This window comes from Centruroides sculpturatus, unplaced genomic scaffold, assembly GCF_000671375.1.
Source record: "Centruroides sculpturatus isolate CEXI.00-Female unplaced genomic scaffold, Cexi_2.0 scaffold852, whole genome shotgun sequence".
NCBI lineage: Eukaryota > Metazoa > Arthropoda > Arachnida > Scorpiones > Buthidae > Centruroides > Centruroides sculpturatus.
Window position 1 is genome coordinate 87,625 of NW_019385108.1, and position 25,331 is coordinate 112,955.

The window sequence follows — 25,331 nt, forward strand, 5'->3', positions numbered from 1 at the left end:
TAAAATTAGACAGTTATATGCTTGGGCTCTGGCAGTACAATCCAATGGGGACCAGCCTTCTTCGCTCTCGAGGTCTACAACTGTAGGTCTCTGACTAATGCTCGGTATCTGAACTGGGCCCCTCCGCCCATTCAAAGTAACATATATGGCCAATGTAGGCAAGGCTAAAGGCTAGGATTGGTTAGGCTAGAACCTATCTGGCCCTCAACAGAAGCGCAATGCTCACGAGACTAAAAGGATTTGACGGAAACATTGTAAAGAGGTCTTTAGACGTATAGCTCAGCTACATGCTAGGTGGGCCCTTTGGGAAGAGGCCCCGCAGCCAAAAAGTTAAGCATCACACATTTCTTGGTTGAGTGCGTGTAAAATAGCTTATAAAACTGTACAAAACTGCATGTCAGCTTTAGAGAGTTGACTCGAAAGCGAAGAAGAATGGTCCCCATCAGAATGTACAGCCAGAGCCCAAGCATATAACTGTCTGATTTTAATCGTTCAGACACCTCAGTGACTACTGAGGTGTCTGACTGCATATGATTAAGATTTTATACTCTGTAGTGTCACTTGGCAGAGCAGGGTCAAAATACTTATAGTTGTGATATGAGGCAGAGGTTATCGTGTAGCACAAGCAATAAGGGGTAGTTTTCCATAAAAGTCCTTCCGAGAGCCATTTCCTCGGCAGATTGCCAACGTGTCACGTCGCCACAAACGAATAAACCAATCTTTCCGTCATAGAATGATGTCAAATCCGGTCTATTAACATAATCTGCGTATTTTTCTCCGCACTTTTCGCACAATTGAAATCCGACGTTTACGAATTGAGTCGAATCTTTTATTGGGTAAAAATTAAGTATTGGCCAATGAGAAAGCGTCATTTGCATTAACCTAATTAAATTTACACGATTTTCAATGCAGCTAGATAGGACTAATAGGAGATAACAATCAAATCATTGTTTGAAAGAAACATTTCTCGTACAGATATAAATTTGTAAATTTTAATTTTACAAAGTTCTCAAGATTTTTAAGTTATTTTTCGCGAGACTCGCATCAAGAAAAATTACTTTCTTCAGTATATAACTGATTTCTCAAGTTATTCTGTATTTATCAGATTTCTTCAAGGACAAGCTATTGATAAATTTCAAAAATACTGTGTTTATTTTAATTGAATATTCAACAAGTTATTGATAAATTTTAAGTTGATAAGTTTTCAAGAAATATTTAAAAAGTTGCTAATAAATTCCAAAAATGCTATGTTATTCTAATTAAATATTCTCAAATTCTGGGTTTAGATATAGTTTCAATTATTTATTACGTAATGTATCATTATCAATTATTTGTAAATATTTTATTAAAATACTGATGTTGTAAATAATTGTAATTCATTTCGTACTTTGTAGCCTACCAGTGATCAAGTGGATAAAAATCACTGAACTTTTAAAATCCAGTCGGCCATTATTCATAGTTTAATGACTGAACGCAGATATCGTGGGACCACATGTGATAGAGCCCTAGATGTTACCGCGCATGGGAAAAAGACAAGTCTATTGTAACAATAGGGTCATTACTTCAGGAAATGATAAACTATAACTCACTCACAACGCTTGACAACGCGCACTGGTTTACATTAAGAGGGCATTTTTTAGCAAGCGCAATAAGGGTTCGGCCAGGCCCACAATTGGGCAGCCGGGTAGTGAGGGACGGAGCCTGGCTTATCCGGACTGACCACCACCGAAAAATTCCTGGAGATTTTTTGACCCGTCCGGATTCGATCGATCCCAGGTCCCTCAGAACGGTAGGCTGATACATTGACTGCTCCGGCCGTCCGGGATCTATGGTCAGAGAACTGTTGGTCGTCACTTTGCCCTTTGACAACGGGCTGGCCACGTGGAGTTTACCGGTTTTCTTCACTTTTGAAGCATCTGAGTAGGAACCAGTTTCCCATAGAAAGTTCTCGTAGGAGGCAAATCTCCCAGGTGTGCATTGCCGTTACAAACAAACATTTCGTACTTCACAAAAATAAGTTACAAAATCATAATTTCCGTAAGGTGAGTTCTTTAAACTCATCTTACGGAAATTATCAATCAATCAATTATTATAATGAATATTCATATTTTTATATGGATAATCTAAAGTGTTCTATATTAAAATTTTTTAGTTTTCTAGTCCGCGAGAAAATTTTGATGATCCATGGAGAAATTTGGACATTAATCAACTCAAGGTTACATGAAGAATTACCAAAGAAATGCAAAATGCTTGGTCGCTTTTTCTCACTCATTGGGGTTTTTTTATTTGAATCTAAAACCACACACAAAATGACTTTTATCAATAAATAACAAGTACAATAAATCAATAAATAATGTAAGTGTCCTTTATGGAAAAGCCAAGAATCCATAAAATTATTTCAAACAAGCAGCAGCAAACTACACTAATTTGTTATAATTAAACAAGTGAATTTCATATTAATAAAGTAATTACTGTACACTACTATAACTTCTTGCCCATATTATTATTACAATTTTTTCTGTTAATACACAAAAAGGACTCATCACACTGACTCACTAGACGAGTTTATTATTTAATCATAAACAACTATATACATGCATACTATTACCAATCTAAAATGCATTTCGGATTTTACAATGGCTCCTCTTCAGTTGGACATTGTTGATAATTTAAACATTAGGTGTATAACAATCTATTAAAATTAGAGCAGATATATAACAAGGATAAGTTGAGAATTAAAAATAAAAATTGTAAAAAAACACAATGTTTTTTTAAAACTAGAGCGGTTACTTAGTTTGATGTAATCATAGTTCCAACATTTCTTTTCTACATTTTCCTTTATCACTAAACCGAATTAAATTTAATTTATATATACTGTATCCTTATATTATAAAATGATCTTACTTACGTTAATGTATCATCCACAAATTTTAACTTCTATTAATCACATTTGTTCCTTTAAATTAACTCTTCAGTTCTGGGCATAAAACTATCACACTTAAACCAGTATTATCATTTTCATATCTATATTACATGCTATTTTATATTAAAACCCCGGTAGACTGCGTATTATATTCATTTTAGAGTGGTTGGTAATAGTGTGCATGTATAAACTCCTCTTATCAAGTGAGTCAGTGTGATAAGTCCTAAGAGTTTAATTGTGTATTAACACAAAAAGAAAATTGTAAAATAAAATAAAATGGAACTTTTATGATAATTATTCTATCGTTTAAAAAAATTGACAATAGTGGGCCACGGGATTCAAAATTGTGAATTTAGTGGTCCGTGAGATCAGAGAGGTTGGCGACCGCTGTTCTTGCCAACGTAAAGCCTTGCGCTCTTATCAAATCGGTTTCGTTTACATCAATTATAAATATTTTTATTCGATTAACCTATTAACTTCATTCTTGATAAGTTTGTATATACTCGTAGAAGTCGTTCTAACATCGTTAAGTTTTTTTTATACTGGACTACTCGGGAACAACGACGATGATTTTCCATTGTGTTCAAATTGTTCTTTCTCGTAAATTCTCGCAACTGGGACAGTTTATTGCAGGACATCCTTTTATTTTCTTGTTAATGCCAATCTTAATAACAGCCATATTAGCTACAGGAGTTTTAAGGATTAAAGAGATTAGAGATGTCGATTATCTATTTACTGCTACTAACGAGAGAGCCATTAGGGACAAAAAAAGTATAGAGAAAATCTTCACTCTGAATACTTCAGAATTCACTGATCCAGCCAGAATGTTAAAAATGGATAATTTAATTATTATTACTCCAAAAAGAAGAAAATATATCTTTGAGGAAGATATGATAAAGGAGATTGAATTATTGGATAAAATGGTAAAGAACATCACGGTAAGTTTCCGTGGTAAAATATTGAGATATTCGGATTTATGTGCCATAAGTAAAGGAAAATGTTTCGAAAATACTCCTATTCGATTAGTACCATATTTCGATGAAATTATTAACGGAAAATACAAATTAAAATATCCTGCTTACGTACATCCATTAACTTATTCCTATGAGGAATACGTATTCTGTTTTGGAGGAACACTTTTGGATCACAAAGGATATATTAAAAATGCAGAAGCTGTGAGACTTATTTACGTTCTGAATACTGATAGAAATGAGATGACTGAGGCTCGTCACAAATGGCAAGAAAAGTTTAACAAATTATTAAAATCTTCGAAATTTCAAAACATAACTATTAACTTTTTAACTTCACAAAACATATATAATGATTTAAAAGATTTAACAGATCAACTCGTCCCTAAAACACCACTAGCTTTGTCAATAGTAGTGTTGTTTGCTATTATCACTTGTATGACCAACGATTGGATTCGTAGCAAACCCTGGCTTGGACCTTCCGCCTGTGTTTCTGCAATTTTAGCCATTGTGAGTGGATTCGGATTGGCATTTTATATTGGAATTCCTTATGTGGACATAACTTATTTATTGGCATTTATCGTAATGGGTAAGTTATTTTTATACATATTTATAAAACGATATGATTATTGAACAGATAGCTACCATGAATTACCTAGTAACTGTGTGCGCTCATTTTATTCATACTGGCCGATACAAAGTTCGGCTCAAAGTACAGTTATGTAAACTGCGCACATACACAGGAACTACTGAAAACGTTTTCTATTTTCTATGTTTTGCATATTACAATACCTATTTCAAATTATTGAGTTTTGATTTTCACAATTTTTTAATTATTTAATACTTAACCTATGCCTTTTTTATTCCTTAACCTTTGCAACTTTATATTTAATTGTTTTGATATTATTGATAAAGTTTAGAACGTTCTATTAAGAATTTCGGGACACTGTCTATCGTAGTTTTTAATTAACTTTATTTGGAAAAGACTTTTTCTAATAGTTACATTTTAGGAAGGATAACAATGCTGTTATAATAATTACAAAAAGCAATTTTTAAATTAGTTTTTTGAATTACTTATAATATATTTTATGGTAAATTATAATTAATAAACTTACAGTAATAAAGTCTTTTAAATCAGAAAACCCGAAAAACTCCCACACAAGCCCTTTTGGCCAGGCAAGTATTCACTCGATTACTGATGAATCAATTGGGAAATTTAATAAATCTACCGATGTTTTAAAATCTATATTTTTACTTTAGCATATTGATAGATTTGAAATGTGTTGAATTAATTAAAAACTCATTTTATTTCTTTATTAGGCACAGAAATAGACGATGCATTTCTACAAATAGCAGCTTGGAGAAGGACAAATCCAATGGATTGCATAGGAAAAAGGCTTGGGGAAGCCTATTCCGAAACGGCTGTTTCTATCACAATAACGTCTCTAACAAGCATCATCTCTTTCTGCATTGGAATGGCTTCACCTTTTCCAGTTATTCGTATATTTTGCGCATACGCTGCAATAACGATCTATTTTGCTTATCTCTATCAGATTACTTTCTTCGGTAGTTGTATGGCATTGAGTGGATTTACTGAAAAGAATGGAATGAATTCTCTAATATTTTGTCACGTCCAAGGTAAAATTAAATTAAAATTCAATAAAATTAATAATTTTAAAATGAAATATTCATTTTTTTAAAAAAAATACTCTCTCTGTAGATAAAGAAAAGAGAAAATTGCCGAATACAAATATCCACGAAGACTTCATACTAGCAAAATTTCGTGATGTTATTGGATCTCTACTTACTAACAGAATATATAAATTCGTGATATTATCAATATTTATAATTAACGTTTCTATCGCTGTTTGGGCACTAAAATATATAAAAATAGGAAACGAACTTTCTGATGCATTTTCTGATAATTCACAAACTGGAAAGTTTACAAAAATACTATACAAACATTTCCACGCTTACATCTACCCAGTAAATGTTATAATTGATACACCACTCGATTACAATAACTTTGAAACTAGAAAAGCCATTAATGACACCTTAAACATATTAGAAAGGCATGAAAATATAGCCAAATATGACCATAGAATATCCTGGTTGAAATATTATAGTAAATTTTCTAATACTCCATTTGGAAAATTTGTATTTAGAGGTTTTGATATGACTAACAAACAAGATTTCATAGATGCACTAAGAAAAGTATTTCTCAGATTACCTCAGGCAACACCTTTCAAAACAGATATTGTTTTCAATGAAAATCATACAGAAATCATAAGTTCAAGAATTATTTCGGGTTTAGTAAATATTTCATCTGGAGAACAGGAGGCCAACGTTATCCAAAGTATTTATAAGATCGTTGATGAATTGCCTATTCCTATCAAAGTTTATGGTATGAACTTCCATTTAATAGAACAAGCCTTTCTTATTAAGAAAGTTATGTTTCAAGTGGGATTAATTACATCGGCTTTGATCTTTCTTATCTTCTTCATATTTATACCAGATATATTTAGTGTAATCTGTGTTGCAATTGTTATTTTTTTTACTATTTTAGAAACCATTTCTTACATGAGTTTATGGGGTGCAAAAATAGATTTAATTTCGTTAATGACTTTCATACTAACTGTAGGATTTTCTATAAATTATCCAACACATATATCGTATTCATTTATAGTTAGAAAAGATTTAAATTCGGAAGAAAGAATTAAAAAATGTCTATACGAGGTTGGTTTACCGATATTCCAAGGCGTATTTACTACCATTTTAAGTATTGTAGTGTTTGCATTTCGACCTTTCTATTTAACTATAACTATTTTTAAAATTTTATTTCTTTTAACTATTCTGACAGGATTTCATTCGATGTTTGTAATTCCTATTCTTCTTAGTTTGCTCGAAAATTGCGGAAATGTTTTCAAAATAAAAAAGAAAATGCAATTGAAAGGTACATGAAGCTTTCTATATATATATATATATTTTAATAGTTTATACATGCAAATATATTCTATATCTTGTAATTCTGTATGTCATTAATGTATATATATATAAATTAAAATTACAGTACTGTAGAAGTTCGCTAATCCGGTAACTAGTAAACGTTGTCGTGATGCCGGATTATTATCGGACAATAGGGATTATAAAGTGCCGAATTAACAAATTTCTATTGTTTTTAGAATGTATTTTATAAGCTATAAAAATTTTAATAAACTCGAATAGCCTATTATTATTTTTTCGAACCTTATTCTATTCAGAAATAGAAATCTATTGTGATCGTAATTGTAAATTATAAATATTTCTAAATACACTATTGTAAAATTATTGAGTAACTTAATTTTTTTGTATATTATATGAAAAGAAGACATCATTTATGAAAAATAGTAGCGTGTACTATTATTAATAATTAAGATCTTTGAATTAATAATCTAAATTAATAAAATTTTCTGTATTAATCAATGTAAAAAGCATATAAAGATTTTTACATAGATGTTACTCATATTTGTATGTAATAAGTTTAAATTATAATAATACTGATGAATCAATTGGGAAATTTAATAAATCTACCGATGTTTTAAAATCTATATTTTTACTTTAGCATATTGATAGATTTGAAATGTGTTGAATTAATTAAAAACTCATTTTATTTCTTTATTAGGCACAGAAATAGACGATGCATTTCTACAAATAGCAGCTTGGAGAAGGACAAATCCAATGGATTGCATAGGAAAAAGGCTTGGGGAAGCCTATTCCGAAACGGCTGTTTCTATCACAATAACGTCTCTAACAAGCATCATCTCTTTCTGCATTGGAATGGCTTCACCTTTTCCAGTTATTCGTATATTTTGCGCATACGCTGCAATAACGATCTATTTTGCTTATCTCTATCAGATTACTTTCTTCGGTAGTTGTATGGCATTGAGTGGATTTACTGAAAAGAATGGAATGAATTCTCTAATATTTTGTCACGTCCAAGGTAAAATTAAATTAAAATTCAATAAAATTAATAATTTTAAAATGAAATATTCATTTTTTTAAAAAAAATACTCTCTCTGTAGATAAAGAAAAGAGAAAATTGCCGAATACAAATATCCACGAAGACTTCATACTAGCAAAATTTCGTGATGTTATTGGATCTCTACTTACTAACAGAATATATAAATTCGTGATATTATCAATATTTATAATTAACGTTTCTATCGCTGTTTGGGCACTAAAATATATAAAAATAGGAAACGAACTTTCTGATGCATTTTCTGATAATTCACAAACTGGAAAGTTTACAAAAATACTATACAAACATTTCCACGCTTACATCTACCCAGTAAATGTTATAATTGATACACCACTCGATTACAATAACTTTGAAACTAGAAAAGCCATTAATGACACCTTAAACATATTAGAAAGGCATGNGAGGCTCTACTGTAGTCTATATTCTGATAAAACGAAGCGAGGCAATCGCGGCGCCACTAACTTCTGAATCGACAGTCTTGTCGTTGATCAGTCGGGCCATCGACTTTCTTTAACATAGAAAGTTGACCTGTCTTTCTCTAATCTGTGATCGGCTCTTGCCGAGTAGCTTGTTCGGCAATCGAGTTATCGTACGACAACCGGGGCAAATGCGAGTTTAAAATTTTGTTCGTGAACCGAATTGTTCGAAACCCGAGGTTTGAACATACAGTACATTCAAGAAAAATATCGAAATCTTTAAGAAAAATGCAAAGTTAAAAACATTTTCGAAAAATAAAATTGCGCCGAGTGCGTCCCCTTCTGGCAAAACTATCAAAAAAAAAAAATAAAAATCAAAGATATTTATTTTTTGCCAGAAGGGGGCGTACTGATTACAACAAGTTGACGAATGTCACGTTGAACGTCAGTAGGGAAATGTTTTCTATTTCCGATCTTATTTTGAGTGGGTAAGACATTAAACAAATAAAAGTTTACGATTAAACTATACGTAATCGTTCCACTTGCAAATATCACCGCTTTAATGTAATTTTATAATTTTTAGAACATTGCTCTTGAATGCTGCTGCTGTACTGAATTTTAAATTGTAAGTAATTTTTAATTATTATTGATATAAATATATAATATTAAAATTATTTTATTGTGCTAGAAAGAAAAAACGAGATGTCGTGGATTTTAGTGATCAGCTGACAGAACCCGAAATTGGTAAATAAATTTAAACTGTACTGTTGTATAGAAAATGGTTATTTTTTTTTTTTCATGATGCATATTATATTCCTTTCTAACTAAGTAAAGTAAGTAAATGATGCTTTATTTACTCACTTTGGTAAGCTTCAAATTCTGAATGTGATGGATTTGCCTTCACCAGAGTTACAGATCCCCCATGTACGAGCAAAAAAGTCAATAAAACCATACCCGTATGTGTGACTCTTCTCGAGATATTCTCCTCCAAAGGTCGGTTTTTACCACGAACTGGTATACTGCCTATTCTCTGTGCTGCGTTTCGGTCGAGGCAAGTTGTAGCTCGTCTTGACCGATGCTCCACGTGTAGTATGCTTTAGTAAGGGAAAACGAGTACTTGTTTTCCCTTACAAAACTATACACAATCAAGTACTCCAAGAACAGTTAAGTAGACTATTCAAAGCTGGCATAATCATGTGGGCTAAACAGTTAAATGTCTTAGCAAAGTGATACGACTCCCAATTGTGTGAAACCCGGAAGTAGGCTGTATCTCGTATAGAGATATGGTTCATTTGACTTTTTTGCTCCAATGGGTATGATCTACAGCTTTAAGATAAGGTCGCAACTGTCTCATCCATAGGTGTAATTGTACCCTTACTTTTTACAAATCGTATTTCTGTCCACATAACGGCATACTTTCATAGATGGAGTAAAATTGATACCATATTCTGCAAAGTATTCAAAATAAAGTCACAATTTAAAAACAAACTTTTACAGTATCGGAAGCCTTTTCTATTTTTAATAATGATTAACAAAGTATGTTACAGAATAATTACAACAAACTGTTATGCTTTTATATGTGAGATATGCTCTTATAAGCAATGAGAAAAAAAATTCTTATTCAAACAGCTTGTTCTTATTTGTATGGAGATCAGTAGTTTATACTTTTGTATTTCTCTCTTAACAACAATAAAGCTTATATGTTTCTATGATTTTGTATTTACCAGTACAAAACTGCAAAACTATATATTGAGTAAGATATGATGTTTTCAATAAGATAATTTGAGGATAATCCAGGTATTATAGTCCTATTTTTATAAGATTTTCAGAGGAAAAAAATAACAAACAAATACTATTGAAAAAGGTCTAACCGAAAGAACTATTACATTATTACTTATAGAAATTTGTATCTATCAAAAATAGCTAATAAATTATAAATTTTTCATATTTTAACAATTATTACAATCTATATATATAAAATTGCTTTTCCTGACTGACTGAATGACTCACTCACTGATTCATCATTGCCCAGAGCAAACCGCTGAACCTAAAGAGGTGAATTTGGTACACAGTTAGGGTATGTCATGAAAACGCACACTAAGAAGGAATTTTTCAAAATTCCTCCGCGGGGAGAGAAGATTAAGGCTTAACCAGAAGAACAGCTTCTACTGTACTATTTTAGATGCGATTTTTTTTGTTTTTATCTCCGTTGTAGTAGGGTATGCCATGGCAATGCACACTAAGAAGGGATTTTTTGAAATTTCCCCTCGGGGGAGGGAGAGGATTTAGTCTTCATCGAGTACTTAGGTGTATTAAATTAATAACATTTCAGACATTGTTATAAATATTTTTATCTATTTTGATTTTAAAAATGTTTGAACTGTTTTAAATTTGAATTTGTTATTGCATATTGGTTCGATTATAAAACAATTGTAAATGTTTCAGAAAATTGATCAAATTGAAAATAGTTCGTTTGATTCTCGGCAATTCTCATCATTCTCAGTGGCAGGTGTTATATAACAATTACTATGGTTGTTGAAATACTGAATATAAATGGGGTTTGCTTGCAAAATCCTTGCGGGCGAAGTCGCGGGTAACAGCTACTGTTACATAAATGTGATATGACTAAATGAAATTCAGAAATAATAATTACATAATAAATCCCCATTTTGGAGTTGGGATCAATATTATTATTGAGATTTATGGCATAATGAATATTTGAGTTTTACTACCTAGATTGTAATGCTGTTATTTGCTAAGACAACGTGTGGTTTGTTTATAGTAGAATCTGTTTATTCTAATCATTGTCAGTTATCGGTCAATTAATGTTATCAGAATTAGCTTGTCTCAAAATATATAAGTTGAAATATATATAAAAGAACAGTTATAGTAATCAGTGATTCATTTATACATTATCTTACGGTTAATAATCATCTTTACTAACTTTCATACTGTAAGATTCATGTGGTTGGTAACATGCAATCACTAACTGTAGTCTTAAACCAGTGTTTTAAATGTCAAATGTTCGTCATTTTAAGTGTTTAACCATGTTTTGTTATTGTATTTCAGTGCAATAGTTTAAATCTCTGGCATTTCTTGTTTCAGTTAATAATATAGTATTGCAATAAAACAGGTAAACAACACTGGATGAATTAGTATTAATTAAAAATCAATCAATTCCAGACCAGTTTATTATAGAACTTGCATATAGGTAACTGATTGATAAATAGTATTATTAGTATGTTTTCTTCTTCAAGTTGATGATGATATATTTATTGAGTTTAAGCTGAGCAATAACGATAAAACAAGATTGATTAAGCATTAGAGTAAGTATGGCTGAAGGGAAAGTGATGAATGATGGGTAGATACGAGAGAGACAAGGATAATCTTTTTTATATTGGAAAAATTGAAATTTGTTTTTGCTTGAAAATGGGATAGAACTTATTGAAGTTTTTGAAATCTTCAAATAGTATGTTAGCTGAATAACTACATTGATTAAGAATGACAATGATACTAGAGTACCAATTAGGGTACTCATTTTTAATGTTGGAAGAGGAAGTTTTTAAGAATAAATTGTATCATACAAGATTTTAATTGGCTCCTCTATAAAGTAAATCATCAATGTATATATTTTTAAACTGTTTTAGAATGTTTTCTTAATGTCAGAGTTCATGATATTAGAATTTCTACTAACTGTAGTTATATTTCCTACTCCTCTTAATGTTATAAATTGGTTATCATCATCAGTGTAACCAGTCAAGTCTCAAAGTGATTACAATGAACAGATGATATATATAATTGTGTAATGTACAAGAAACTGTGCAAAAATGACTGGGCAGATTTTTACAGTTGATGGTTTGATGGAAAGATCCTAATCCCAGGATGGTGAAGAAAAGTAAAGTAATTTTGAAATTTGTCAAAGAAATCTTTGAAAATCTGTTTGTTTTATTTTTAGCATTAATTTCTTAACTGAACACTTGTTAGTGCTGTAGCATAAATTTGTTTTTTTTTTTTTTATTTTTAGCAGGGGACAAAAATGAACTTAACCAAAAGTATGAGTAGAATAAATAGAAGCATGTTTCAGTTGTATCAACCATAGAAGTAGTAGTAAAATATTATCTGGCAGTGTGGTAGAGTTGAAGAGAACTGCCGGTTTTTGACAATTAGTTCATTCAGAGTTTGATTTACAAAATTTTTTATACAGAATTTAAGATTAAGGCCTTGATACATATACAAAGAATGTTGTTTATACAGAGATACTATTATTATTAAAAAAGATTTCTATATCAAAATAAAAATCTCCATATCTTACAGAGAAGAAAGATGATACATTATTACAATTTTAATAAGAGCAAAAGTTATTGTGACATTGTCATAATGCTGAGCTGCAATTTTTAATCATATTCTAATTTATTTAATTTAAAATATGTTCTTGATCTCAAATTAGTAGTGTCTTGACCCTGTACATAATAATTTTCTTGATAGCAACAGAGTCATGCTGGTCATCTATGTAACTCTGTTCAGGGGAAAGGTTTTGAATTGAGATCACATGATTTCTGATCTAAACTGGAAGTTAGTATATAGTTAATTAGGGCCTCTTGTCCCTAAGCTTCCATATCTGGTCTTGACTTTCATCTATCTAACACCATTTTCAAAATTAATGAAGGACAGATTGATGAAAGTGGAAATTTATAGATCTACAAATTTTTCAAATTGCAGCCCAATAATAATGTTTACTTTAACTGCCTACCTCTAGTCAAATTATTTAATTTCTAATATTTAATTATAGACCTTGGACCTTTACATAGTCCAAGAATTTGGCATATTGTTTGGTGTGTTTATTATGTAGCAGTCTATGGTTGTTGATGTTTATAAGTAATATGTCTGAACTGAACACTAGTTTGGAAAAATGTATGATCACACGCAACACTAAGATGCTAGTGGAAAGAATGCTAAACACAGACTGATCTAACATGCGCACAATCCAGGATTTCTCCTCTTTGTCACTCATGATCTTATGCGAGTCATTTTTTTTACAATTTGTTTTGATCATTATGCGAATTACTCATTATGAGAGGTGCTCATTAAGTGAGATTCCACTGTATATAATCAGCAAAAATTAATATGTAAAATAATCTTTTTTTAAGTAGATAATCAACATGAAAATTGTTCAGTTTTCATTATTAATACATATTTTTCAGTTATATTTTTAAATTGTCTTTGTCTCAATATAAAAGAAAATTGCTGTTTACAATAATAGTTTTCTATGTATACAGTAAGCATCAAAATCCTCCCAAAGAATGCAGGAGACTATTTTAAAGAACTGAAAATGTTACAAAGCAAATTTAGTACGAAAATCTGTATATTTATTTGCATACTTATATGCTTACATATATAATTATAATGTAATTATCTAAACAACATAGTTATTTTATTAATAATAACAACACAAAGAACATATGCATTGGGAGGATTTTGATGCAGAAAAAAATCTATATCATATATGTGGAAAAAGTATAATTTGATAATCAGTACAGTCTCCTTTGGTCTTTAAAACCTTCCTAATGCAATCAAGCATAGAATTAATAATCCTGCAATTGTGCAATGTTATTTTTTTCCATTCATCCTGTACACATTCCCATAATTGGTGGATTCTTTCAGGCAGAGCTGCATAGTCAGACAAGCAACATTTAAGGGACCAAATATGTTCAATCGGGTTGAGACCACATGATTGAGGCAGCCACTCAAGCAAGATGATAATCAATCTTGAAGCCATGATATTGCCCTCCTGGATGTATGTTTTGGATCATTATCTTGCTGATAAATGAAAGAGTTCCTATCAATGTGATTGTAATCAACAGATTGTAACAAATAATTGTCAAGTATCTCGGTGTAAATAATGCTATTCATTCTATTAGGTTTAGAACATAGTATTCAAGGCCCAAAATAGGTAATAAAGCCCCAGATCATAAGACTACCACCACCAAATTTCAATGTTGTTTGTACTTCTCATTCATTTATAGACTTCATTGATGTAGTCCATATCCATTTTTGCCCATCTGATCCAGCTCTATTAATTTTGGATTCATCTGACCATACAATTCTCTTCCAGTCTTCATAGTGTTTGACAAAATTAAGAAGTTTCTGTTTATGTAATTTGGTAAGTTTAGGCTTCTTGGGCTTAACTCTTGCTTTCAAATTGTTATGTGCAGGCATGTGCAAATAGTTGAAGTACTCTGACTTCTATTCCTAAGCCATGTTTCAATTCCCTCTTTACTTGTGATGATGTATTGCAACGTCCATTCATTATCAATCATATGCAGTGTCTTTCTGTTTTGGCATTCAATGTTTTCTTCCTGCCAGCTCTTAAATTTTCTTGATACGGTAGCTCACTATTTTTAATTCCGGGTACATTTAAATGCCCAACACCAACTTCTAATGCTGTTTTCTCAGCACAGGAACTTTTCTTCAGTAGGTGTCCACAGTACAGAGTTTCTTCTCACTGGAAAGCTTCTTCATGATGACGCATATCAATCAGCAACTTATTTATACACTAATATCTCATTAATATGCATGAAATTACATTGATGTTATAATAAATTAATTTATATAAACAAATTACACACCATAGATATTTTAAAAATATGAAAATTGTTTTAATTTTTTGATATTATGTAAATATTGTAATAATCTTACAGCTGATTTTTTTCCTTTTGCATGTCGAACAGTTTTTGTTATTTTCCTATAGTAAGTATGAACTTTGGGAGGATTCGACACTTACATATGTAACTATTCTTGTATACAATTTTCTTTTATTTTATATTAAAACATAACTTTTTTCAAAAATTATTCAAACAATTTTACATCAATTTAAGTCTAAATTGTTTTTATTATTTGCTATATCTACATATTATATAACTATTTTATTTTAAAAAATCATCAGGTTTATCCACTTTAAATTATTGTAACATTTCAGACAGAAAATTTACTGAAAAAATATAATTTACATCCATCACAGCAGCAATCCATAACAATGTCGTTTTTGTTCATATGAGTGTATATGTACTGTATACTTAGCATACAGCAATGGATTGACATATGTTAACTATTTCGAATATAGTTGATATTTGGAATATATTAATTAGTTAATAATAATTATTATTATTATCACAAATTTTTTACTTTTGAAAGTTTGCTGTACTGAAAAATTTATTATAATTAAGTTATAATTTATTTCATAATTTTATTTTTTAAAGCTGCTCATTCTGAGACTACAGGTAAGAATATATATTTTAGATATAAAAATATCATATACCTTACACAGAGAAGCAATTTAAAATTTGGACACTCTATTTAAAATTAAAGAAAGATTTACAGCTGAATAGACTTTTCAATATATATTTATTATTGCCTGGACATCGGACAGAAAGTGCAAAAGTTACCCCAGAAGCCTGGACAAAGCCCAGGCTTCTGGGGTAACTTTTGCACTTTCTGTCCGATTTAAAAAAATTCCCACATTAGATTTTGATGATTTTGGTGTCAAAATGTTCATTAGAACCCTGTCATGTGCGTAAATTATTTTTTGGAAAATATAATTAACTCTGAGAAAAGATATATTCAAAAAACAAAAGTGTCGACTTTTGCCTCTGACGCTTAATAACAAAAAAGTATTTCAATATTTTTTGGTGCTATTTTTGGAATATAAAGCCAGACAGTTGCTTCATATTTTTGCAGAGTTTGGTGAATTTCAGTTGAACTATGGAAAAGTTATCTGAGTTCAAAGAAAAAGGAAACAGATTTACGCCCCTCATCCCCACTAGACAGCATCATGTTATCTAACTCTTCAATTTCTTCTGCTGTAACTGCATGACCAGGCCTGTACCAATTTAAAGGAAATGTCATTTCCTTTCATCAACTTGTCAGCAGTTACGTTCAACTCCCTCTCATCCCATTGGAAATTTTCAACCTTTCTGTAACTGTTTCAAATATATGTTTTTTTAGTCATGTCAAGCAACTCACTGATATTATGTTTTAGACACAGTTCCCTCAGTTAAGACTGGACAAAATCACAAATGCAGCTGTTTTTAATGAGTGATTCTAATTTATCGAATACTTTTCCCACTTAAATGCGAACCAATTTTATTTTATCATCCCTTTATTTCTTATTTTTTAGTTTACTTTATTTATTTACTTTAGTTTAGTTTAATTTAATTTCTTTATTACACTCTTCTTTTTTATCTGTACTTTTCATCATATTTTTTTCTTTTCTCAACTATAAATCACTTATTTTTCATTTGTGACATACTAGTGCTCAAACTGCTCACCCAGGCTAACTACATCAATAAACATACTTTCAAATTTTTCAATGTGATCTATTTAGTAGATTAATGTAGTCACTCTTATGATATATCTGTTCTTTGAAATTCATGTCTACTTTGTCACTGTTTTGATACATACCTATTGTAATATATTGTCTATTATAATACACAATATAAATTATAATGTATGTACTGTTTATAATTTTTAGTAGCTATCTTTAAATAATTCTTTATCACACTACAATGAAAATTTAAAATTGGAGTGTTTTTGATTCCATACATTAGTTGAAATGCATTCGATCAATGAGTTAATTATATATTTACAATTAAGCTATCATTTAGTGAAACATTTACTTTTCTGTCTACCATTAATTTAGTCAGAAATAATAATAGAAACTATATTGAAAAATTTCATAGCTTTCAGTGTTACAAAAAAACTGAAAATATAGAATGATCAAGTAATTTGTTTAATTATATTTCATTTACAAACACAGTACATAAGCAAATATCGTATAGTAGATTTTTAATATTTTATCATTTCATGTATTTCAGATGGGAGTTTAACAAAGAAACATTTGTAATCACAGATTTTATATGCTAAGTTTTTAAGTTTTAGGTTGAATAATAAAATTTTATGTCTTTCTGCAATAATTATGAAATATTGAGGAACTATCTACTGTATCTAGTCAATTTTTTATTGTTTGGATAGTTCTCCCCACAATTTTTATGTTGATAATTTGTTTAAAATATTTTTTCTTAGTATTGGTATTGTATAATTTGTATTTTATTTATGTATATTCTGTTTTTTTTCCTCTGTATTAATTCATGTATTGTAATATTACTGTAGTTTGTATTCCCCACATCATGGGTTTTCCCAGTATGTCTAAATAATTAAAAATAATAATAATAATTATGAAATATTACTTTTAAGGATAAACTTTTAATAGTAGAGTGAAAATTGAAAACATTTGATTGATAAAAAATAAGTAATATGTAAAATGTGAATCTAATAATCTTTTAAGAAACAATAAAATGTGTTAATTAGAAAATGTAATTCATATTCATAATTCATATCCATCCTCACTAGTAAACATTTACATCATAATTATTATAACAATAATAATTAAGTATTCACTAGTAAAAAATAGTAATAATTCTTTAGAAATTTAATAAATATTTTTGAATAATTCATGTATTTCAAAATGTTAAAAAATAATTAAAAGCAAAAATATTTCTTTAATTTTTCTGTAATTATGACCTAATTTCACTATTGGATCATACTTACATGCATTACTTAAATTTTGTGCAAAATCATTGATAATTTTTATTCATACAACTCAGATTCTAAACTTCAAATAGTTATAGTATGATTCTAATAAGGCTATTTATTCATACAAAATAAAATGTTGAATTACCTGATTTAATAAGCTGAAATAATTACAATTAAAACTGTAAATCAAACTTTAATTAAGATATTGATTTTTATATTTTCAGGTGATAAAGTTCGAGAATTTCTTCAGTCTTTGCAATATTTTAGAGTATTTATTGCTATGTGGAATATATTTGTTATGTTTTTAATGATTGTGTAAGTTTCATTTTTAAATCTATATTTTATTTTTTAAATTAATTTTTCTCCATAATTTTTTAAACTCCATTTCAGGTTTTTTGGTTCATAATATTTTAAGAAACTATGCTTAAAGAACAAAGAGTAATGTATATTTTGGCATTATTAATTGAATCTTCTTCATTTTTTTGTGAATAACTTTTATACTTTATGTAATTTAAATTTTGTTGTTGAATAAAATTAGTAATTAATTAATTTCTGGTGGTAGCAAAAGTCTTTTTTATTCCATCACACCATACAAAAACAGAATTATGACCAGAATTTGTAACAATCAAAAAATAGTTTAAAAATAAACAAGAAAATCCTTCAATAATATTTTAACTTAAATGTACACAGTAATCAATTTAAGTAGAAAAATCTTTTATCCAAAAATTAAATCTATCATTTTGTAATGAGCTGCTAGTTAAGACTCAAAACTATTCAAATTTTATTGTAACACAAAACCCAAATAATAATGTCAATTTATGAGTATATCAAATTATAAATAAGATTTATCTGGTTGAAATAACTTTCTTTTCTTACTGAGTGATTTTGCATTTCCCTTATTTTCCATAGTATTTTTTGTAGGATTTCCATTTGATACTATTCCATTATTTAAGATTTTTGCTATGCTTTTTATATTTATGCTCTTGCTTTCGCTTGATGTATTTTGTTTAAGTTCATCTGTCAAATTTGAATTGCATATTTTAGTGGAAGTTTGATTTTTCAGTTTATTAAGTTCTTCATTTAACATGGATATGGTTGTTTCATATTTCTGTTTCATCTGTTGTTGTTTCTGTCAGATATTTTATAAATAATCATATATACATAAGAAAATTTACTGATTATAGATTAATAAACTATTTAAATTATTTCATACTATGAAAAATTTATCAAGAATGAATCATTTTCATTTAGATGTTTTAAAATAAATAAAATTCCCATGTTTGTTTTATTTTCAAAACTTGAAACTTTTGTAACTATCAATAAACAAAATAAGTTATGTATTATTACTATTACTTATGTACTATTAATATTTAATTCTCTGCATAATTTTTGCACATTGGCTATGTATACCAGTATATCAAAAAGTAATCTGAATTCATTTGCTTGTGAATGATAATATATAAATAATAATATTATTTAAAGAAATATTTGAAGGATACAGAAGTTGTATTTTTATCTGGATTGTCATAAAATTTCAATATATATATAGAAATTTTATATATCAAATATTATAAAATTTTTACTAAACTGATAAAATTATCTGTATGAAAATATCTAAAATGTGTGTAAAAATTCTGACTTAGAGCCAGATGACCAAAGTGGTTAAGGCATCAACCTACTTCCCTGTGAATCAAATCTTAGTAGTTAAAAACTTCAGGAATTTTTTCATAGGTGGTCTCTTCCAGATATGTCACCAGTTGGTTAGGCTTCATGCTTTACCACTTGACTGAACCCATAAGGCAGAAAGAGCCAAAAATTTAATAATTAAATTTTTCAGTAATACACTTCTTGCCTAGTGTTGGGTTAAATTTATAAGCACTATATTGGCTTTTCTTACAACAAATAAAAGCTGATATAGTGCTTATAAATGTAATTAAATTTCTTTTTCAATCACAATTACAAAACTATAATAACTTTAAAATAACTTTCAAACTATAATAATTTAATGCTTTTAAAATATTTAGATCATTTCTCCAGATAAAAATACTGGCAATTTATAAAATTTATGGTTATTATTATTAACTTATAATTATTCATAATTTTAAACTTTATTTTTGGCTTTTGTAAGATTATCATAAGCACCTCTTATTTGAAACCCAAATGCTTAATGAATGTTTAATTATAAAAAATTCAGTAAGCATCCTAAGATCTCAATATTAACAATTTTATAAGTTACTCATTCTGATTCTTCATCAGAGTGATATATATTTAAATTAGAAAAAAAATACTTAATTTCAAGCAAAATGATTAAATAATTTTAACAGTAAAAACATATAATTTATTTAATTTTGTTTTAAATACACAAACAGAAGCTTAATCTATAGCTAATTATTAATTTTATCTTTTAGTTTCTCAGCCAATTTACTTAATTTTGCATTCATTATATATAAGAAAAAATAAATATTTATTCATTATAAGAAATAAGTTTGCTAACAAGAGCTACATAAAATCATACAGAAGTTTACAGCTCCCAAAAGCAAAAATAAAATTTTAAAAATTATGCATAAAACCGGAAATATTTAAATAATAATAAATTATGAAAAATTTTCATTAAAAATTTCTTAACTTTTAGTTTATTTGTAATTATTATTTATAATTTATATACATATAATATTTTTAAGTACTATATTTATCTAACTTACCTGTCTATAAATCTCTTGAATATTATTTGTTTCAGAATTAGTTAATTTAGTTGATTTTAATAACTGATCTTTCAGTTTTGTAATTTTGCCTTCATACTGTAAAATTATATATAATTGACTTAGAATACATACATTAATATTTCTAATTTTAATCTATTCATTGCAACTTCAGACTTTTGGAAGATGTAAAATTGATTTTCTGCTTACTCACTAAATAAAGTAGTAAAGACAATTTATTATTATTAAACAAGGAAAAGAAATGTACAAAAAATTTTGAATTAATTTTTAATAATTTCCTTGTTTCTCTAGACATTTCTCATACTGGTTTACAAGCTTTTTAAAACATTTAAATAGAACTGCCCAAACATAGCCTATTTCATAGCACTTGTATGTTTATTAACTTAAATACATAGAGTGGATGACAACAATTTTACTGATTCAAGAGAAAAATTCACATAAAAAGGCATTAAAGAACATTTTAAGAAACATTTTAATATCACTTGTATGTTTTTTTTAACTTTATAATATTTAATAATTTTTTTTCCTTTGTAAAAACATCTTGAATTTAATATACTTAACTTAAAACATTATACTTGTTTTTATATTTTTTTTATTTACAAATATAAATTATTTTAAATTGTAATGTTATATAAACTGATATGAAATATGAATTAAGCATAGTTATGGTCTATAAATCTGGATTCTGTTTAAAATCTAAATCAGAAATATTGATTTTACTGAATTTTTAAATAAAATTGAAAACATTTCCAAAATATTAGTGTAATTTACAAATTATAATTTAGATCTAACAGTTTATAATACATACTGACATATGTTTCTTACCTCAAGTTCTAATTTAGCAATNGGTTGACACGGAAGCTGCAGTGCCTCCAAATTAAGTCACGCAAACAATTGCATAATGGAGCGATCAGGTTCCGGATGGAGGGAGAGACAGCGCACCGGAAGTGACTTACGCAGAGACTAGATTAACATAACAACTGTTTAATTGGTAATGATAGGCAATACAGTAGACCCCTCCATAACATTGTTGATAATTCCATGTTGTATGAGTCACTTAGATTTCACAAATACGTGTGCCGGGCTGTGAATGGCTCACGTATTTGTAAAATCTAAGTGACTCGTACAACATGGAATTCATATAACATGGAATTATCAACAGTGCTATAGGGGGTCTACTGTACAGGACATATAATATATCGATTTGAATATGATAGAGTTTAGATATATCGGATATAATAGATATTAGATATATAATAGATGGGGTTAAAGTTGTTCCGTGGTTCTTGAGAGAGAGAGTTTACAGTAAATGCACGTGGCAATAAATACCTGGTATGTGGTTGATAGGTTGATGGATGATGACGTTACTCATCGATTTTAATCCCAACAAGGCACTTAATAAATCCGTTGACAATGAAAGTAATCCAAGACAGAATGTTCAATGTAATCCAACACTTGGGCACTCAATAAGTTCAGTTTTCGCGGACATGATGACTTTAGAACTGAAGACTTAGTTAGAGGGCTGGGTGATGACTATCTCCATTGGAGGAACGGCAGCGACCCTCCTAACTTTGTTGTTCTGTTCTATATTGAACAGATGAAATCGAGATATTAGGTTGAGAGGTGATGAGAAAGCGTCTTTGTCAGGCCTGAGAACTTAACAGAGGTTTTACTTCCAAATGTAAAAGTTGACAGTTATTTAACGAGATTATAGTTACGATGTGACGTTATAAAATAATAATGTAAACATACTGAAAGCTAGGATTCAGATCCCCACACTTGATAATTGCAACCAGATGTTCTGTTCTTTATAAATGCTTTTATATTTATAATATTCTTACTCTGACAGTGAAATGATAAGTGATTAGTGAAATTAGAAAGTCTCTTAACTCATAAATGTCACTAATATTTTTTTATCTTTTTCTTTTAAAAATTATATACATATATACAATTTTCTTTTAAAAAATAATATACATATAACAAAATAAAATTTTTAATTTTATTTTGTTATATGTATATTATTTACTTATTTAAAAAGAGCCTCAATTATGCATTAAAAGAGCCGCAGGTTGGCGACCCCTGCTCTAAAACATGCAGGCAAAGTGGAAAGAGTAACAAATTATGAATATTTAAATCATATTATGTATAATGATATATCTTTAAAAAAACATACTATTTTCTTCATTTTCTTCTTTTATATTTTTTATATCTGAATTGAAGTTTTCTGTTAATTCTTGTATTTGTTGATTGAATATCTTTTCATTTTCAATATGAAGCTATGAAATAAAATGAACAGTTTTAAAACTAAAAAGTAAAATTTTTTTATAAAAATGAAAATAAAGTTTTTTTAAACTAAATAATAATAATAAAAAGTCTTTCATTAATATTATTGAACAAGTATAATTCTTATTTATATATGATAAATTTTATTATTAAAATTATATTAAATCTTTGTAATATACTTTTTCAATTTTTTCTTTTTCAATATTCAGTGAAGATATTTCAGCTTTCATATTTTTATTCTCATCTAATAATAAAAAAGACATTATATGAATCATAAACTGTAACATATATATTTATGATAATTTAAATTTTTAGGTATTCTTTTTTTTTCATATTATTATTAACCCTTAACTAACATGATAATTTTTTTTAAGTAACATGGTGCAGTCTCACAGATAGCTTACTTTAATTTGTATTGAGGATTGCATCATTTATAATTAAAAGGACTTATTCAGTTTGAAAGATAAGAACTAGTAAACTTTTGTTGTTGATTATACAAGATTAAATTGAATTTTTTCAGAATTATTAATCTTTTTTCTTTTCTCATTAGTAATATTGATATAAAATTAATTTATTTTGTACAAATAATATATCTTAACTGTGTCTGCAGAGTCCGCACATTATTTTGCCACAGCTAAGACGTACAGATTGAAAAACAAACAATTATTTATTGTGAAATCGTCACAATGCCGGGCTGCAATTTTCAATCATATTTTTAATTTATTTAATTTAAAATGCGTAGGCGGTTTTTCAATCTCCAATGGCTCATAAAACAAAGACAAGTGTAAATAACAAAAGGAATTCATTACCAAAAATTAGGTACAAACATGGTTACTTTTTGACATAATCACCGTAAAGATTGAGAAATTTGTCATATCTGCAAACGAGCTTTACAATCCTATCTTTAGCTTTACAATCCTATCTCGAGTCACTGGAGAAGGAAAGAAGTGGAAGTCTTCACATATTAAAGGTGTGTGAAGACTTCCATCCAGCTTGGAACTTTAGCACACCCAGCATATAGCTTCAATTTAGCGCCAAGTGACTTCCACCTCTTTCCTGANTTATGACCTAATTTCACTATTGGATCATACTTACATGCATTACTTAAATTTTGTGCAAAATCATTGATAATTTTTATTCATACAACTCAGATTCTAAACTTCAAATAGTTATAGTATGATTCTAATAAGGCTATTTATTCATACAAAATAAAATGTTGAATTACCTGATTTAATAAGCTGAAATAATTACAATTAAAACTGTAAATCAAACTTTAATTAAGATATTGATTTTTATATTTTCAGGTGATAAAGTTCGAGAATTTCTTCAGTCTTTGCAATATTTTAGAGTATTTATTGCTATGTGGAATATATTTGTTATGTTATTAGAACCCTGTCATGTGCGTAAATTATTTTTTGGAAAATATAATTAACTCTGAGAAAAGATATATTCAAAAAACAAAAGTGTCGACTTTTGCCTCTGACGCTTAATAACAAAAAAGTATTTCAATATTTTTTGGTGCTATTTTTGGAATATAAAGCCAGACAGTTGCTTCATATTTTTGCAGAGTTTGGTGAATTTCAGTTGAACTATGGAAAAGTTATCTGAGTTCAAAGAAANTCTTACTCTGACAGTGAAATGATAAGTGATTAGTGAAATTAGAAAGTCTCTTAACTCATAAATGTCACTAATATTTTTTTATCTTTTTCTTTTAAAAATTATATACATATATACAATTTTCTTTTAAAAAATAATATACATATAACAAAATAAAATTTTTAATTTTATTTTGTTATATGTATATTATTTACTTATTTAAAAAGAGCCTCAATTATGCATTAAAAGAGCCGCAGGTTGGCGACCCCTGCTCTAAAACATGCAGGCAAAGTGGAAAGAGTAACAAATTATGAATATTTAAATCATATTATGTATAATGATATATCTTTAAAAAAACATACTATTTTCTTCATTTTCTTCTTTTATATTTTTTATATCTGAATTGAAGTTTTCTGTTAATTCTTGTATTTGTTGATTGAATATCTTTTCATTTTCAATATGAAGCTATGAAATAAAATGAACAGTTTTAAAACTAAAAAGTAAAATTTTTTTATAAAAATGAAAATAAAGTTTTTTTAAACTAAATAATAATAATAAAAAGTCTTTCATTAATATTATTGAACAAGTATAATTCTTATTTATATATGATAAATTTTATTATTAAAATTATATTAAATCTTTGTAATATACTTTTTCAATTTTTTCTTTTTCAATATTCAGTGAAGATATTTCAGCTTTCATATTTTTATTCTCATCTAATAATAAAAAAGACATTATATGAATCATAAACTGTAACATATATATTTATGATAATTTAAATTTTTAGGTATTCTTTTTTTTTCATATTATTATTAACCC

General features: G+C 28.3%; 3 protein-coding genes and 2 long non-coding RNA genes across 6 annotated transcripts; 3 read left to right on the top strand and 2 right to left on the bottom strand.

Annotated features, from left to right (window-relative positions):
• Window positions 1–3,201: 3,201 nt before the first annotated feature.
• On the top strand, window positions 3,202–7,249 carry LOC111634840 (patched domain-containing protein 3-like). Its single transcript, XM_023379679.1, has 3 exons — window positions 3,202–4,480; window positions 5,212–5,529; window positions 5,612–7,249. Exons 1-3 carry the CDS (start codon window positions 3,490–3,492, stop codon window positions 6,850–6,852), a joined length of 2,550 nt encoding a protein of 849 aa, XP_023235447.1. The 5' UTR covers window positions 3,202–3,489; the 3' UTR covers window positions 6,853–7,249.
• A 282-nt stretch (window positions 7,250–7,531) lies between these two features.
• On the top strand, window positions 7,532–8,377 carry LOC111634829 (patched domain-containing protein 3-like). Its single transcript, XM_023379662.1, has 2 exons — window positions 7,532–7,870; window positions 7,953–8,377. The coding sequence occupies exons 1-2, from the start codon at window positions 7,609–7,611 to the stop codon at window positions 8,375–8,377; spliced, it is 687 nt and encodes a 228-aa protein (XP_023235430.1). The 5' UTR covers window positions 7,532–7,608.
• A 307-nt stretch (window positions 8,378–8,684) lies between these two features.
• Window positions 8,685–18,462, top strand: LOC111634844 (small integral membrane protein 7-A-like). 2 transcript variants are annotated; one of them, XM_023379682.1, is made up of 6 exons: window positions 8,685–8,813; window positions 8,909–8,950; window positions 9,014–9,069; window positions 15,582–15,602; window positions 18,138–18,228; window positions 18,304–18,440. In XM_023379682.1, the coding sequence occupies exons 1-6, from the start codon at window positions 8,782–8,784 to the stop codon at window positions 18,317–18,319; spliced, it is 258 nt and encodes an 85-aa protein (XP_023235450.1). In that variant the 5' UTR covers window positions 8,685–8,781; the 3' UTR covers window positions 18,320–18,440. The 2 variants fall into 2 exon arrangements, with proteins under 2 accessions (XP_023235450.1, XP_023235451.1); XM_023379683.1 differs by lacking the exon at window positions 15,582–15,602 and having other exon boundaries at window positions 8,688–8,813; window positions 18,304–18,462.
• A 4,344-nt stretch (window positions 18,463–22,806) lies between these two features.
• LOC111634845 lies at window positions 22,807–23,153 on the bottom strand. The gene is made up of 2 exons (XR_002758294.1): window positions 23,096–23,153; window positions 22,807–22,909 (listed from the first exon to the last, which is right to left on the bottom strand). It is a non-coding gene; the product is annotated as an uncharacterized LOC111634845 (long non-coding RNA).
• Window positions 23,154–24,874: 1,721 nt separating this feature from the next.
• LOC111634835 lies at window positions 24,875–25,221 on the bottom strand. Its single transcript, XR_002758292.1, has 2 exons — window positions 25,164–25,221; window positions 24,875–24,977 (listed from the first exon to the last, which is right to left on the bottom strand). It is a non-coding gene; the product is annotated as an uncharacterized LOC111634835 (long non-coding RNA).
• Window positions 25,222–25,331: the final 110 nt, after the last annotated feature.

Coding starts and splice junctions, on each gene's coding strand:
- LOC111634844 (XM_023379682.1), top strand. CDS start 8,782: ATGTTTTCTATTTCCGATCTTATTTTGAGTGG. Junction 8,951..9,013: donor GCTGTACTGAATTTTAAATT/GTAAGTAATTTT, acceptor TTATTGTGCTAG/AAAGAAAAAACGAGATGTCG. Junction 15,603..18,137: donor TGCTCATTCTGAGACTACAG/GTAAGAATATAT, acceptor TTATATTTTCAG/GTGATAAAGTTCGAGAATTT.
- LOC111634840 (XM_023379679.1), top strand. CDS start 3,490: ATGATTTTCCATTGTGTTCAAATTGTTCTTTCTCGTAAATTCTCGCAA. Junction 4,481..5,211: donor ATTGGCATTTATCGTAATGG/GTAAGTTATTTT, acceptor TTTCTTTATTAG/GCACAGAAATAGACGATGCA. Junction 5,530..5,611: donor AATATTTTGTCACGTCCAAG/GTAAAATTAAAT, acceptor CTCTCTCTGTAG/ATAAAGAAAAGAGAAAATTG.